This window comes from Aplysia californica, unplaced genomic scaffold, assembly GCF_000002075.1.
Source record: "Aplysia californica isolate F4 #8 unplaced genomic scaffold, AplCal3.0 scaffold00555, whole genome shotgun sequence".
NCBI classification, from domain to species: domain Eukaryota; kingdom Metazoa; phylum Mollusca; class Gastropoda; order Aplysiida; family Aplysiidae; genus Aplysia; species Aplysia californica.
In genome coordinates this window covers 55,988-71,917 of record NW_004797825.1, presented here as the reverse complement: position 1 = coordinate 71,917, position 15,930 = coordinate 55,988, and the positions used below count along the sequence as shown (strand labels likewise).

Genomic DNA, 15,930 nt, shown 5'->3' with positions numbered 1-15,930 from the left:
CCCCCCCCCCCGAGAGGAGGACATGGAAAAACAGATTCTCTCTCTCTCGTGCATCAATCATGTACACGTAAATATATCGATAACAACATAATAATACAAAGCCCGACATGCACACACGCCACCCACCGAGACAGGCTCACAAAAGCCTAAACAATAATGCAGTATAACTGCCTCAGTTGTGTCGTTATCCTTTCGAGTGATATGCAACCATTTGAACTTTGGCCCCGCAACTGAGTGATGTGGCAAAGAGCTTACAATGACTTGCACACAAAACAGAATAGGTTACCAGACACGAACGACATAATAATTGTTTCTCTGTTTTGTTGAAGCATATGTGCACGACATGATTAACTCTTGGCTTAACATCCCATCATGTTCGAATAAATATTTTAAAAACTGGGGGAGGGGGGTGCACTGTTGTTCGGGCCTCGAAAATCATACAATGCATAAGCACGGTTTGCCTGTGGTATGCAGCGGAAACCACAAAATAATAACGAGCTGGTTACTGAACTGAGCGGAGAACTTTCCAGTACACATCATAAAAGCATCAAGCAAATATTATGCTTTAACCATTGCTACAGCCAGTGAAGGCAACTTCAATAAAGTCATATCAGCATTTGACTTTAAGACACTTAATTGATTCAAACGTCAAAAAGAATACTCTGATGACACGAGTACCATAGGGAAAAGATACTTTTCTTTTCCCTCCCTTAATTTCCACTAATTTCTCAAATCCTTGTCCTTCCATGTAACTTCTTTCCCATCCTCTCCACAAAAATGATTTTCACACAAACAAGGGTTGTTATATACATGTACATGTGTGAAGAAACAATCTTCTTTAAGAATGAAATGAAACTCCCAAAATGTGCCAAAACGGCTAACAAAAATATCTCAATACAATAAGGGACACTGATCAATCTCCCAGATTAAACAATTTTTTAAAAGTGCACAGTGTGAACAAAGAAGTCTTGTTTTGTTTTAGTAAGTGTTTTATGGCACTTGCAACACAATAAGGTCATATAAGTGCCAAAAATTAGAGGCGTTACAAGAGAGTAACAAACACAAAAAAGAAGGAGGGAAGATAGAGATGACAGATTTTTTATAGGAAAAAAGGAGCAAACCACACTAGAGCACCCACCAACCACCTATTAAGAAGTCTTGTAGCAAATTGGCAGGTGCCTTATCAAAACTCCTTAAAGTTAAGGCGTGTAACAACAGACAAGCACCATATATAAAAACTTCAAGAAGCAGGAACCATACACCAAACAAACTCATTTAGCTGCCACCTATAAACCCACAAAGTGTACCCAAGCAGCTGGCAAAAGAAGACATCACTACCGACAAGATTAATCTAATAAAGATATAAAAACAAGGCATTGACAATGAGACAAACATGAACCCAAGTCTGAATTTTAGACACATAGAGGCCACATTATGCAATCCTATACTATTAGGCAAAAGAACATTTCTGAGTAGACAAATCACAAATTTTATTTTTAAAAAGTAGTGAACAACCATGATTAAGCCTCACCCCAGTACAAAACAAAATTTAAGTGAAGTAAGGGCTCAGGAAGACCAGACAAAACACCTTGTTTTCATCATCACACTTTGATAGACAAAGCTCAAGCACTTTTTGCCTTCTCCAGAACCTTACTACATGTTAGAAAACTACACTGGTGTTGGCTTAGTGCACTTATCCAAGAGAAAACGAGCATGTTCATCAAAATCTATTATAAGTCTTTTATATCTTTTTATCAAAAATCCTGGAGAAAATCGTTTTCTGTCAAGTTCAACAACATCTAAAGGCCAATGACATGGAAGAACCTTTTCAATCTGCTTATAAAAGGCACCACAGTACGGAAACCGCTCTTTTAAAGGTATCATCAGATGTTTTAAATGAAATCGATAATAAAAAAGTCTGTGTTTTGGTTCTGCTCGATTTGTCAGCGGCGTTCGATACCATCGACCACGAAATTTTACTAGAGAAATTGGAAAAGTCATTTTTACTATCAGGTACTGTTCTAATGTGGTTTAAATCATATCTAGAAAATAGATTTATGTCAGTGAAAATTGGCAATGATGTGTCAGTTAGGTTACCTCTAAAATACGGAGTTCCTCAGGGTTCGGTCCTTGGTCCTGTCATCTTTACAATGTACACGCAATGTCTGTCATCAATAATTTCTTTATATGCCCTCAATTACCATCTTTATGCAGACGATACACAGCTGTATGGATTCACTACAACTGACAATGTACACAATCTCATAGATAGAATCGCCAGATGTATCAATGATATAAGAAAATGGATGTTCAAGAACAAATTAAAATTAAATGAGGATAAGACCGAAATGTTATTTCTTCGTAGCAGCGCATGTAATGAAATCGACAATATCAGAATAGACATCAATGGCCACGAAATATCAGCCCAAACTAAAATAAGAAATTTAGGTGTGGTGCTAGATCAAGATATGTCAATGAAATACCATGTATCCAATCTTTGTAAAAATCTATATCTCCAGCTGAAGAAAATAGGGAGCATTAGAAAATATCTATCTGTTGGTGTCACCAAAACTTTAATAACATCACTTGTATTGTCAAGGATTGATTATTGCAATTCCTTACTGGCTGGTGTACCTGATGAACAACTACAAAGAGTACAAAATATTGCTGCCAAAATAATTACTTAAAACTAAAGCATGATCATGTGACTCCTATTTTAAAAGCATTACACTGGCTCCCAGTGAAAGAGCGTATCATATATAAAATCTGTTTAACTTGCTACAAGTGCTTAAATGATTTATCACCGGACTATCTAAAACAGCTTTTAACACCCTATGTGCCTCCTAGAACGCTCAGATCATCAAGTGACAAAACAACCCTTGTTAAGCCTAAAATAAATTACAAATCATATGGCCAACGCTCTTTTTCATATTTTGCCCCACCTGTTTGGAATAGGCTTCCAAATACTATCAGAGAAGCAGAAAATCTAGAAATTTTTAAGAAGAAACTAAAAGCATTTCTATTTTCATCATATTTCGATTAGACAGAATGCATCCAAGCTGTAGATCGTTGTGAGTTTGTATGTGCGTATGTGCATATGTACGTATGTGTGGTGCGTGCGTGAGTGAATATGTGTTTGCATGAGTATGTAACACTATGTACCTTTAAAATTGATTTGTAAATCCATAATATGTATCATGTTAAGCGCATAGAGCATTACATAAGTGGATATGCGCTATATAAATGCAATCCATTATTAGTTAGTTATAGTTTTAGTAAGAGTTTTACGGCACTTGCAACACAATAAGGTCATATAAGTGCCGCAGATTAGAGGTGTTAAAAGAGAGTAACAAACATAAAAAAGAAGAAGGGGAGATAAGGACGATAGACGTTTGATAGGAAAGAAGAAGCAAACCACACCAGAGCACCCGCCAACCACCCACTATCCATTATTATTATTCATTTAAGTCTAAAAAGTCTTTAATGTTCAAAAAACGTTCTATGCCTCGTACAAATAGTAATGTGACAGAAATGAAAAAGAAAAGGGTTCTTTTTATGCGTAATTAAGACTCTAACATTGAGGACAACCTTGTCTCTATTAAATGAATTTCATGACACAAACAAATCCAAAGGGGGCAACAACACATCCCAACAGTGTAAAAAAAATAAAGCAGCTTTTCAAGCAGACAAACTCAAGTGCAATACTCACTCCCAGCATCAGTTGCGGAAGCATCTCCTTCGCCAGTTCCCATTTGCCCTTGCATGGCATCAGAAGTGGTCTGCCATGATCCTCCAGGTGTATTTCCATAGTGGAGGACTGCAAACAGACAAAAACATTTTTTAAAAATATATATATATATATATATATATATATATATATATATATATATATATATATATATACTTGTGAAGATAAATCCAATCACACTTTTAAGACACCAGCTTAGATAAAGAGTAACTTGAAAAAATATTTCCAACACAAAACAATATCTTTCAACTGTCTCTAATCCATCCATAATGAGCTGCAATTCGGCGCATATAGAAAAGAGCGTCATTTCTTTGCACACCAGCATGAAAAACACTCAAGGTAGCAGGAAAACCATATTACTGTTCTACAGATATGAATTTTTTTTTACGTAAAGGAGGATAATTTTAGAAAATGATGATACAAACGAAGAGACTAATAAATGGTTCAGCTCCAGCATCTCTAGCATTAATGAAGCCAAATACAGGAGCACTTTCATCAAAAAAGTAAATCTTGCTATGGATACTTCACACTTTTCACATGGGATTAAACCAGTTCATCATTATTAGTTCTAATTCTGTACTCATCGAAGAAATTGAATCAAGCCCGTTTTAGTTTTTTTCTTGAAGAAACAAGATGTAAGACTAGACACTTTATATACCTAAACATGTTAATTGCATCTGACCAAATTATGTTTGTAATGTGTACTGTTGAGTCTTAACTCTTAGATCAACAAAAATATATTACTCTTACAAGATGCTTGACGAAGTTTACAAAAAGATGAATACAAAAAAGGAACACACTGTTGCCAAGAACTATAAAGTTTCAAAAATATCTAGTTCTATATTCTATTTTTGTACCCCAAACACTGACATGAACTGAAACGCACAAATCATAAAGCAATTCATGAAGCAGCCATATCCCCTCCCTTCCCATATGAAGCAATATTTCGAACTGACCAACAAACTGTCGTCATACTGTCTATGTTCTTAACCAATCTCAATCAACTACTTTGCTGTTCATCTGAGCTTAAAAATTAAAGGCTTTAAGTAATATTATCCAGAAATATCGCTCAATGGATAAATTGTGACATCTTTGTTACTCATGTCTCATGCACGCAATAAAATAGAATTTTGGATTCTATCAAAATCATCCCAATTTCTCAACAGATGAACAAAAGTGTTACAGTAATAAGTTTCCATTTAATTACTTTTCTACTTTTCAAAGAGAAATAAGAATCACAGGCTGCAAAAATTACTTGTGTGACCTTAAGATATAACCTTGTAGAAATCAAGTCTATGAAACAAATATGACTGACACCCCTTTCTCTGTATAAATACAAATGTCATAACTCATGAAAACAGTGAAGTTAATAGACGCCTTTCCCTTCCTTATCTCAGATTTCTATTCTTGCGAACATGTTCCAAACACAAAGATTAAAAATCTTTTTTTTAAAGCATAACCAACTAAAGCTGAAGAGATACTTGACAAAAACACTTTGCAAAGAGCTGAACAATTAATATACAATATCGAATCGAATGTTTCTATATGCAAAGCCAGGCATTGCTACCTTAAAATGACAACTAAAAACAAATTTTTATAAGAACACCTTCAACTAAAGCGAACAAATGTTTTACTGAACAAAATGTTAAAAAAAAAAATTAATAAAGCAGCATAATACATAACTCAACAGAGCCTGAGTGGCCCTCAGCAGAATTTCAAGTATCAGCAGTAACAGTAAGGTTTAAAAGCAATACATGTTTCCCAAACAACACTTCAGTTCCATGTGTGTCACAACATGCTTTCAGGCTTCCATCAATTTTTTCCCCATATGCTTGAGTGTCCATGAAACCTGTAAATTTTCGTTTTTCTGTGCCTTGACTAACAACTTTTGTTTCAGCTCACCCACCCTGAAATGTGTATTTAAAAGGTCAAAAAAGGTGTTACACCAAATTTTAAAACATTAAAAAAAAACCACCCAAAAATATTGCCCAACAGTCGGAAAAATGTCGATTTCTTCATTTTAACACTTTTGACAAGAACCTGATTAGGCTACATGATGATGGACAACAGGTCTAAACATAGACTTTTAGACCTGCTATTGAAAAATTGTTCACTTTTGGCTGCATATGAGAAGCTACAATCATCAACCCAGATAAATAAAAACACAAACTCACAAGGCATCCTAACAAACAAGGGGGAATGGGAATGTAGCCACCTGTAGTGCCTTTCATAAAACAAGTAAATGTTAAAAGGTTAGGAACTCTACTCTCAGAACAAAGTGTTAAAGAAATCTATTAAAAGACAGTGAAATCTTTCAAGTCTTTGTGATGATGTTCCAAATCATAGCATTTTGATTATACAGGAATTGTGTATAGGAAACATTATCCCTGTTTAAGCAAGAAGCATAAACGAAGAGACCGTAGACCACTGAAACTTGAGAGAGGGAAGAAAGAGTGGCAATGGTTCAATATTGTAACTAAAATATATTAAAAGTTGAAGCACAAGAGCTTAAAAGACAACATAAAAGTAAAAACCTCGAACATCAGACTTCACAAGAAAGAGCTAACAAAAGACAATTTTAATTTTCAACCCTTGACCTCGCTGTTTCCCCAGTTGGTCAAAAGCACTGGTTTTCCTATAAATTTAGTGTATAAAAATACATTTGTTTGAAAATTTATAAGAAATGTAAAAAATAAAATGATAAGTGTTTAGACTCCATCAAATGTCACTTTTCAAAATGGCACACAGCAGTTTTATACAATGAATGATATATATATATCATTTATAAATACTTTTTATTGCTATTGAAAAACTCAGAAAGGATTTAGGAAACGAAAACATCAAGTTTCACTTTTTCAAAGCGAGGGTTTGGGGAAAAACGAGTGAATTGGTTCTTGCGGTCTTGTATCAACAAAACGATGTAACCGGACTCGGTATAAATATCATTTATAATTCAAACAAAAATTAGAATTTTGCTTTCAAATAAAAAGCTGCGCATTCAGAAATTTATGGATTATGCTCTTGGCCTGTATATGATAAGATACCTATGCTGATTTGCTTTCACAAGTTTGGTGAATGTAATTTTTTCCGTCAAAATTAATTTTTCTCATCACCATCGACATTTCTAACATTTCTAATGCATACTTATGTTCAAAATTAATCCTTGTTTCAAATTGGGATGTATTCCACATTCAATTTTCTTCAATTTGATATATCATACATTACATTTTGAGTGATGGTTTTGCTTCCATGAAGTTATTTTGTACACCACCTGCATAGCCAAATTGAGCCACAAGTTAATTATGTCTAGACCCCCAAAAAACTACGTCCGAAAAGAATTAATGGGAAGAATTAATACTAAACTAAACTGGCCTTCAATAAAAAGAAAGGCTCACTTCTCATAACAGAAAATGTACCGACCAATTGCAATAATATTCACTGCTGTCCTAAAAAGTGATAACCAAAGGAGAGCAATTTCAAGTTAAATTTTCTATCAGTTTTTATAATAGCTCCAACAATACCAAACCCTCTTCAGTTTACTCTTAGAGTTTTCCAATCGTTTAAAAAAGGGTAGTTAAATCATAACTCTAGGCTTTTTATTGAAAGCATGACAAAAAAAATTATGAAAGGAAAGGGATCTTTCTTCAGTCAACGGCTGAAATTCATACATCAGAAAGATTTTTCATGAAAGTGCGGGTAAAATTATGATAAATACTGCAAGAGAGAAGTCCAATGAAAACAGAAAATCAATGCCAAAGAGTTTCAACGGAGGAATATGGAAACTCACTTTACACAAGTTTTACAAATATTGTTATTAATTGCAGCCTTTAGTCACATACATTAGAAGAAAGTAAACAGCCAAATGCTGGACATATTTTATAACCAAATAAGACGTAATCACGGTAGTGGCAGGGACAAAAAACTCGAGCAATAGAGCAGCAATTGTACCTACAACCTACACACTACTAAAAAGGCAGCAATTGACAGATAACCCTTCGAAATGTCCTGAAATAAGGAAAATTGGGGGGAAAAAAGATATACATACCGTTTGGGACATTATCCGGCACAGCACTTATCAATGTCTCTGTAAAATGAAAATGTCAAAAATATGTTTCTCTCTCTCTCTCTCTCTTTTTTTTATTTTGCTGATTTTCTTTGCCATACACTTATCTTAAAAATTAAATCTAATTTTTAAAATTCCAGCAGAACAAACAAACAATACTTCTACAAAAAGGGATAATAAAACAATCATTTATGTCAGAGTTCTTCCAAATGTTCCAGATGAAAAAAAAAATGAAAAAAAACTGCAAAAAGTGACAGGCATACACAGAACCCAAATTCCAGAGCCCAAATTAAAAAAAAAAAAACCCCGAAAATGACTGATCTGGATCATGCAGAAGAACATTTTAATTTAATATAGATCTAGATCTAGCTTATAAAATATACAAATTTAAACCACTCCATGAAAAAGAAGTTTGTTCTGCTTGGCAATTGGACCTCATACATGACTCATCAACAAGAGATCAAAAAAGGGGTGCAGGCTGAAACATGCATTTAATCATCAGCAATATAAATCTAGAAACGATTTTTCCAAAGGAGCGACTTTATACTATATATTTTATAGACATTATGGATTTCTGACACTATGTGTACGTTTTAAATCGAGTATGACAAGAAAAATTCTGAAAAACCTGTGCAAACTGTTACCAGTCATGGACACAGGAAAATAAATTATTTGTAAACAGGCTTGCATTTATGTTTTAAAAGTTTTAGTAGGCCTAGACTTAAATAAGTTACAAACACAATAACATCTGAACTGTACACATAGATCATAGTTTTCAGAGTGTATACTAACAGTACCAAGGCATGACATGACAAGACAACAAGTACGACGAAGTAGTTGCACAGTATTGTCAATGGAGGAGCGCTTAACAATGGCGGTGACGACTGTCAATGTGCATGAATTACTGCATCAATGGTTTTGTGGCCTAAAATGTGACGGAGATATGTCAGAGATTTTGTGGTTTGTGCATGGTTTCAGTCCAAAAAAAGGAAAAGCAGCCGATGACTCAATTAAAATTCAAAGTTCTAGAAAAAATCTACAGAACAATTACAGCGAGGAACTCGTCAGATCCTATAGTACACAGCACAGCAACAATCTTGCTTCCATAATTCAAGGAAAACACAGCCCGCGGCAGTTCTTGTACAATAGCACAAAATATTCCTAAATTTATGACTGAATCCTATGAGAAAATCAACAAGTTTGAAAACGTTCATATCCACTACTATAAATTATAATATTTTAAATGCCCTTGTACTTGTAGCCTACCATTTATAACCTAAGGCACAGTCTGTGAGAACTCCCTTCCACTTCAAGCTTTCCACACCCGAGTCCTATAAATACAATCTAGAAATTATGCTTGTTTATTAAGTATTTTTTTAAAACTCTTAACACCAAAAGGGTGTAGGGCAGTCATAAATAGCTGAAGGTGATAGCAGTTTTCCATTCTCAGAAGGCTTCTCAGAATGCAAATCACAGGCAATGAACTAAATGAAGATGTGGCACAACTATTTCAACACAAAATCCACAACACAGCTCCCAAACCTAAACTGAGTTGAAGCTTCAGAGTTTGCTAAAAGCACACAGTTCTAACATACATGGTGCAGAAATATATAAGAATGCATAGGTCTAGCCTACGACTGTAAACTTTCGACAGATCTAGATTCTAGCTTTCCTGTTCTACAACATTATTGTCATTATGACGAAATCAATTCCAAACCATTGAAGAGGAGGAATGCAGGTGAACTGATTCAATGATCGATGTTGATGCGATGTCGATGAATGATGACGAAACGTTGTCAGAAGACATGAGGGAAAATGTTAAAATTGCATCATCACCTTGAAAGACCCTGGCCTCAAGTTCACTCATTCTGCAGTATGGTGTCTTGAACTCCCAGGTATCCTGGCTGGAGAACTATTTTTTGGCAGCCCTAACAATCTGCCTCTTGCTCCAGTGCAATAGTTATGGAGAAAACCTGCCTTTGAAGCTCTAGTATCAATTGAAAAGCTAAAACATCAGGATGAGTAGCTTTTGACACGTGGGCAGGAGCCGTTGATCACACCGACACAGGCACTGAGCTTGCAAGTGGGTGTGTTGCACAGAAACGAGTCCAAACGAAGTGGAAGTCACTCGTATCATTCACTGACCTAGAAATAGGTTGATCCTTAATGATTAAGCATACAATTTACATACTCAAATAAATAAACTAATAAAGTATCATTGTAAAACAAAAAACATTTTCAACTAGATCTAGATCTTGATCTATCAAAACTTGCGAGAATTTAGGTCGGTCAACGTCATAATTTTCCGCTTAGTATGCATGCCCTTCGCGGCTCAGCTGAGGTGACCGCAGCAGTAACTTCCGTCTGTCAGAACAAACATACGTGAAGGCATAATCCACTACATACTTCCATGAGCACTGCCACAAACTTTTAGATTTAAAATAAAGCTAACATTTTCATATTTTTTTCGCTCAATAATGTTGATAATAGCAAAATTTGTTGCAAAATTCATCATATATTGACACGTTTGCGCATGCATGTCCTTACACGAAACAACGAAAGTCAACCCGGACGTCGGATTTCACTGGCTTCACGCAGAAAAAGCTCACCATAACCTGATACTTACTATGAATAAAACAAATCAATATTTATCTACCAATCACGAAAGCATTTCAAACCCTAACTTAAACAAACGAGCCCTAATAAAATCAGAACGAAAGTGCAGTAAATCGCGATCACCGGCTGCACGATCCGAGCCGCCATGTTGGCCGTTCATCAATAAGACAAGGTGCAAATTCTTCGCTCCTACATAAATATAATCCAAAAAGCATCCTAACCTCCACCCTGGTTAGATCTCTTGGTGACCCCATTATCTGTTTCGCCGTCTAAAGGTCTTTTCCTTGAATCAGAAGTGTCCATTTCAGTACCATTCGTGCCGTCGTAGTTCATTGCCGTGTCCGTTTGTCAGGGCCCAGTTCTCGTGGGGTAACGAAAAGCCGGTTTAGTCACGAGACTTTACGTATGCATCCCATGTGCGACTGCTAAAAATAAGACATCGATTTAATTAAAAAATTTTCTCCGCCTACCTCTTTAAAAATCATCAATAATTTTTAATAATTTACTCGAGAAGAATACTAAAACTCCATCATATTTATAAAGAAGAAATATAATCGTACAACAGTTTCAACTTCGCTCAAATTGGAAATTTAAACCGGCACATCACCTTTAACGACCACGCCCCCTTCGCGGCTGTCAGCGGACTGTCAATAGGAAAACGCACGGGCGTCTTATGCACGTTTGTGTGTGCGAGCGTGTATAATAAGTGCTTGTGTGTGAGGGTGTGTATGTGTGTGCGTGTGTCTGTATCATGTCTATTGGTCGGTTTGTCTGTGTGTATCTCTGTCAGTGAGTGACTTTACGCATATAATCCTAAATGCACCTGTTTACATTAGTTCATTAGTATATGTCTGACCCACGTCTTTAAATTGCTTTGAGTCAATGTGTGGGAGGTGAGCACATAAAATGCGCTTCTTCTTGGGTTAGACATAAATCAATTAAGTGTTTTAAAAAAGGACAAAAGTACGACACGACCAGGCCAGTACAAACGTACATTTTTTTAAAAATTTTATTTGGCCGCGTTATTATTGTTGTTGTTATCATTGTTTTGTTTTTGCTGTTGGTTTGTTTTGTTGTTGCTGATTGTTATAGCTTTTCCTCCTCTTCCACTTCCTGCTCCTCCTCCTCCTCCTCTTCCTCCGATCCTTCTCTCCCTCCTCCTCCTTCGTCTTCTTCTTCTTCTTTGGAATACTTGTCGTTCTTAATGTTGTTTTTATTATCAGAGTCCTTCTAATGTGGACAGATGAATCCACATAGCTGTGATATAATAATGGTATGTTTCCGCTTTAAAGTTGCCTTTTATTTCATTCACTCTTCACACATAACCAGTGTGTTACTCTTTGAATCCCTGGACTGTAGATGATAAGGTAGACTACCCAAGGAAAACTGCTTTAGCTTTTCTAAGTCTAGTTCTTTCCCTTGATTAAGGCAACCATGTAATTATCCAAAGCTTAGACAACATACACAGTCGAACCTGTGTAAGACGGAATCGCAAGGGAGCGGGGGAAAAATTCCGTCTGAGATCATTTTCCGTCTTAGACAGGGGAATTTAAGAGGGAGGTGGGGGGGGGGGTTCAAAGGTCCAGCCGGTGGGATCAAGGATCGCTTGTCCGATCGGCAAGCAGTGGTCAAAACTTCACACCTCTCAACTGCTATCCTGTCTGATAATGACGTGCGTCACTTTTACTTATCCAATTACCACCAGTGCTTGCCTTTCATATGACTACTGTTTGACCTATTATACAACAGAAACGTTTGAACATCTCCTTTGCTTCCACACTTCCACCCTTAGCCCCACCCACCAATGCTACCCCTCACTGCCATCATTGTAACAACGATTCGAGGAACTCTTTTCTCTGCTAGCCATACGATCAGGACGGCAGGCATTGGTCAATCTAATTTCACACCTCTGGCTTCTGGTTACCCAGGAAAGTTTCCGTAGTGGCTCGCTGTTCCAGCACTCTCACGGGCAGTCGTGAGATTTCACACCCTGCACCGCTCCGGGCTCATATGATGAGGTCACGTCTACCCAAGGAGAATAAAAGTTCTAAGCTACTTATCTACCCCCTAAATTTTGCACCCCTACTCCCCTTCCTCATCCAGCGGCATGACCATAGCGATAAGTTTAGAGCTGACGGGACCAAACTTGCGAGTTTTCTTTCAAGTCAGGGCTGAGCGGGCAAAGCGTTTTCCGTCTTAGACAGGTGAAACCCTCTGAAGGGAGCGGATTTTTCTTTCCGTTTCCGCGTTGGACAGGTTTCCGTTTTATACAGGTAATTAAAGAGGAATATCAAGGGGGGATCGCGGGGAGATTCCGTTAAGACAGGTTTCCGTTTTATGCAGGTTTCCGTAAAGGCAAGTTCGACTGTATATTATATGTATTTTGTTTGTGAAACTATATATAGTTTCACAAACAAAATACATATAATACACAATCTACATTTCTTTTTTTTTTTAATTAAAAAAGACTGCTCTTTAAGATACCTAATCAAATATTGCTGCTTATCGATCAATGCTGCTCTTGCCAATTGTTTTTATGTTGTTACTTCCACCCTGCTTTTTGAAGTGTGTGCTTTGGGGGATAAGAATATTGTTCTTTTTTGTTTATTTTTGTTTCTTAGGTTGTAATTATTATTTCTTAATAATTTTTTTATTGAGGGGAAGGGGTTGAGGCTGAAGGGGAAAAATACCAGCATCTGCTGTATTTTGTGTTGTTTTAACAGCTAAAGACTTTGGTTGTCCATCTAAGATTTTAGCTTTCTTCTCCTTTTTTTATTTTTTAAAAACTCTAGTCATACTTATCAGACCTATGCACTGGGGCGGTTTGTTAACTAAACAAGACCGGCGGTGACGGTCAAATTTTGTCAGCTGGACTGTTGACAAGAGATTTATTGCTGCTGATGATTTTAATTCAGTTTTAAGTAAATCCACACAAACATGTATCAACATTCCAAAAGCACCTTGCCGATTTGAAGACGCTCAAATAGACATGTGGGATTCACTGCTGTTTTGTCGAGACAGCCTCATTCCTTCACGTTTGTTTATCGCGCCGGCTCGTAACTTTAAATCGTCTCCCGTCAAACCGTCACGTCGCGGAACTTTGTATGAGGATAAACCAAGGAGTTGGGATAAACCGAACTCGGTGGGTTCAGCGATGACGTCAGTCTGCTGGGCAAATCCATCGACGCCCTTAGAACGAATGTCGAATAGAGCATCCCTTGATTGCCAAATTGGCCTCTGAGTTGTTTACAAAATTAAGAATGAGACTGTCTTGAGCAGCACAGACACATGAATTGTTTTATCAGCAATATATATGTATTCAGTGGCGGTGGGTGGACCAAGATTTGGGTGGGGCTTAGGTTTCTTCCACTTCTTTACCACCAAATAACAAGCAATAAGAACAAAACAGTGATGATTTTTCTATGCTCACGGCGAGCCACGGCATTTTGAGAACCAATCTAACGAGAAGAGTCACCCTTGTCTATTGTCTTCCATCTCTTTGTTCTACGTTAAATTCTTCTGGATGATGGGGACGAAGCCGTTTCACCTCAAAATTTTTCTAATTCGTTTTTATTTGATGAAAAAGTTGCCGCAAAAATAGTTTGATGTAATTAATAACTGTTAAATCTCAGCGGCACAAACACACAGCACTCCAAACACACATCGTCTATGAGGTGGATTGTGTCGTGTTGTTGCAGAAAATAGAACGCGCCTAACAAAGGCCCAATGGGCGCATAGGTAACTATGTCACTGGGGGAAAGTGTGTCGTAAACTTTCACCCCATTGTCTGGGCTGGGAGAGCGTGAGCCCTCTGTGCAGTGTTATTTTCTTCAAGTCTTCTATCTTTTTACAAGAAGGGCTTCATTAAGGAGAGACCGTGGGAACGGGCTGGTTGATCGCTGAGCCCTAAAGACATTTGATTGGCTGTTAGACTACTATAATTGTAAGCGGGGACAACAGTGATTGGATAAACGAGCAAACCGCCAAGTTCATCACTCTGTGTTCATTGCTGTCGATCAGAACAGTTTCAATTGCTTATTTCGTTATTTTTATTTGCCTTGGGATAGACTTGGGGGATGGGTTGGGGGGCTCAAGCCCGTGAGCCCTTCACTACCCACCGCCACTGCATGTATTGATCATTCAGCCTTTCTCTGACTATCATCAGAACATTTATTGTCAGCATAGCGCTAATCTTTTTTGTTTATTGAATTTTTAGCCACCTATAGTTCCTGGTTGGTGTTTATTTATCGCTTTCTCCCCACTAATAATTTACCTGGCCCATATGAGTCTAACCGGCGAAATGAGGAATCGTCTAGAGAAGATATAAATTAAATAGAAGTATAAGGAGAATTATAACGAGGAGCGATAGGCACTCGGCCGTCAGAGTCTGGGCCGAAAACAATCGGCTCCCTTCCCTCCCTTTTTCCACCGTCACCCCAGCAAGACCAGAATAATTGAGCAAGACACCAAGTTCTATAATTATGCGATGTGGCGTGGCGTAGTCATCCTGCAGTACAGCCTGGGGTCCCATCTGCTGCAGGAGAGGAACAACAAGGGGACGCAGAATTTCCTCTCTGTAACTTGCCGCGGTCAAATTGCCCTGTATACGGTACAGGGGGGTCTTGTGGTGAGCTGAGAAGCCTCCCCGCACCAGAACGGACCCTCCACCGTTGGGCACCACCTGCTGGATACACTCAGGGTGGAACATCTCTCCTCGGCACCTCCTGACGTGGGCTCGCCTGTCTGGGTGCAGCAAGTTGAATCTGGATTCGTCCGAGAAGACTACCTGGTACCACTGACGTCGTGTCCACTGTGAATGGCGAGCAGACCACACCCGGCGAGCTGCTTTGTGGGGCGGCGTGTGCCTTGGGGGCCTGGCAGGGACACAAGAAGCGAATCTGGCTCTACGGATACGGTTCCTTACCGTCTCCTCGCTCTCGTGGACATTTTCTGTCACCTGTAGTTGGTCCCTGATGTGGTTTATAGTGGTGGTTCGTGACGTCACGGCCTGTCTGACGATGAACCGGTCGATGCTGGTGTTGGTCAAACGGCGTGGCGCTGGTCGAGGTCTGTCCTTGACCCTTCTGGTCGCTCGTAATCGTTCTTGCAGCCTCTATATGACTGATGGGGACCCCCGAAGTCTGTGTGCAACGACTGGGAACGTGGAGCCATCTGGAAGCCAGGCAAGGGCTCGTCTTCTGTCGACGTCAGGCAGCGAGCGTGATTGGACCATCGTGTTGTAATGAAACATGGCTGAAAAATGCTGGCTTATAAAGGTTAGTAAGTGAGCAATTCACAGCTAAGACATCTGTTTAGCACGTGCCAAGCTTAGTTTTAGCTAACAGTCCCTATGCCAATGTTGCTGAAGCAGAGAAATTTAGCCCATTTTTCATGCTTTTCGGCTGTGTTTCAGAATGCCCTGCGCAGTCGCTGTGAAGCTGGTGCGGGCAACTTTGCTGTACAGGCGAACTGTGTCTAGCCGTCAGTGCGTGTGCCAAGTTCG

At 38.3% G+C, this 15,930-nt stretch overlaps 1 protein-coding gene across 9 annotated transcripts in view; it reads right to left on the bottom strand.

Moving 5' to 3' along the window:
* Positions 1–11,321, bottom strand: part of LOC101861684 (RNA-binding protein Nova-1) — a 36,519-nt gene extending 25,198 nt beyond the window's left edge. Inside the window, exons 1-4 of one of the 9 annotated variants that reach the window (XM_005106762.3) lie at positions 10,649–11,320; positions 9,648–9,956; positions 7,794–7,832; positions 3,710–3,817 (exon numbers count right to left, since the gene is read on the bottom strand). In XM_005106762.3, coding sequence (XP_005106819.1) covers positions 3,710–3,817; positions 7,794–7,832; positions 9,648–9,678 — 178 coding nt within the window. In that variant the 5' untranslated portion in view covers positions 9,679–9,956; positions 10,649–11,320. The other 8 variants (XM_005106764.3, XM_035972002.1, XM_035972003.1 and 5 more) reach the window with 8 other exon arrangements.
* Positions 11,322–15,930: the final 4,609 nt, after the last annotated feature.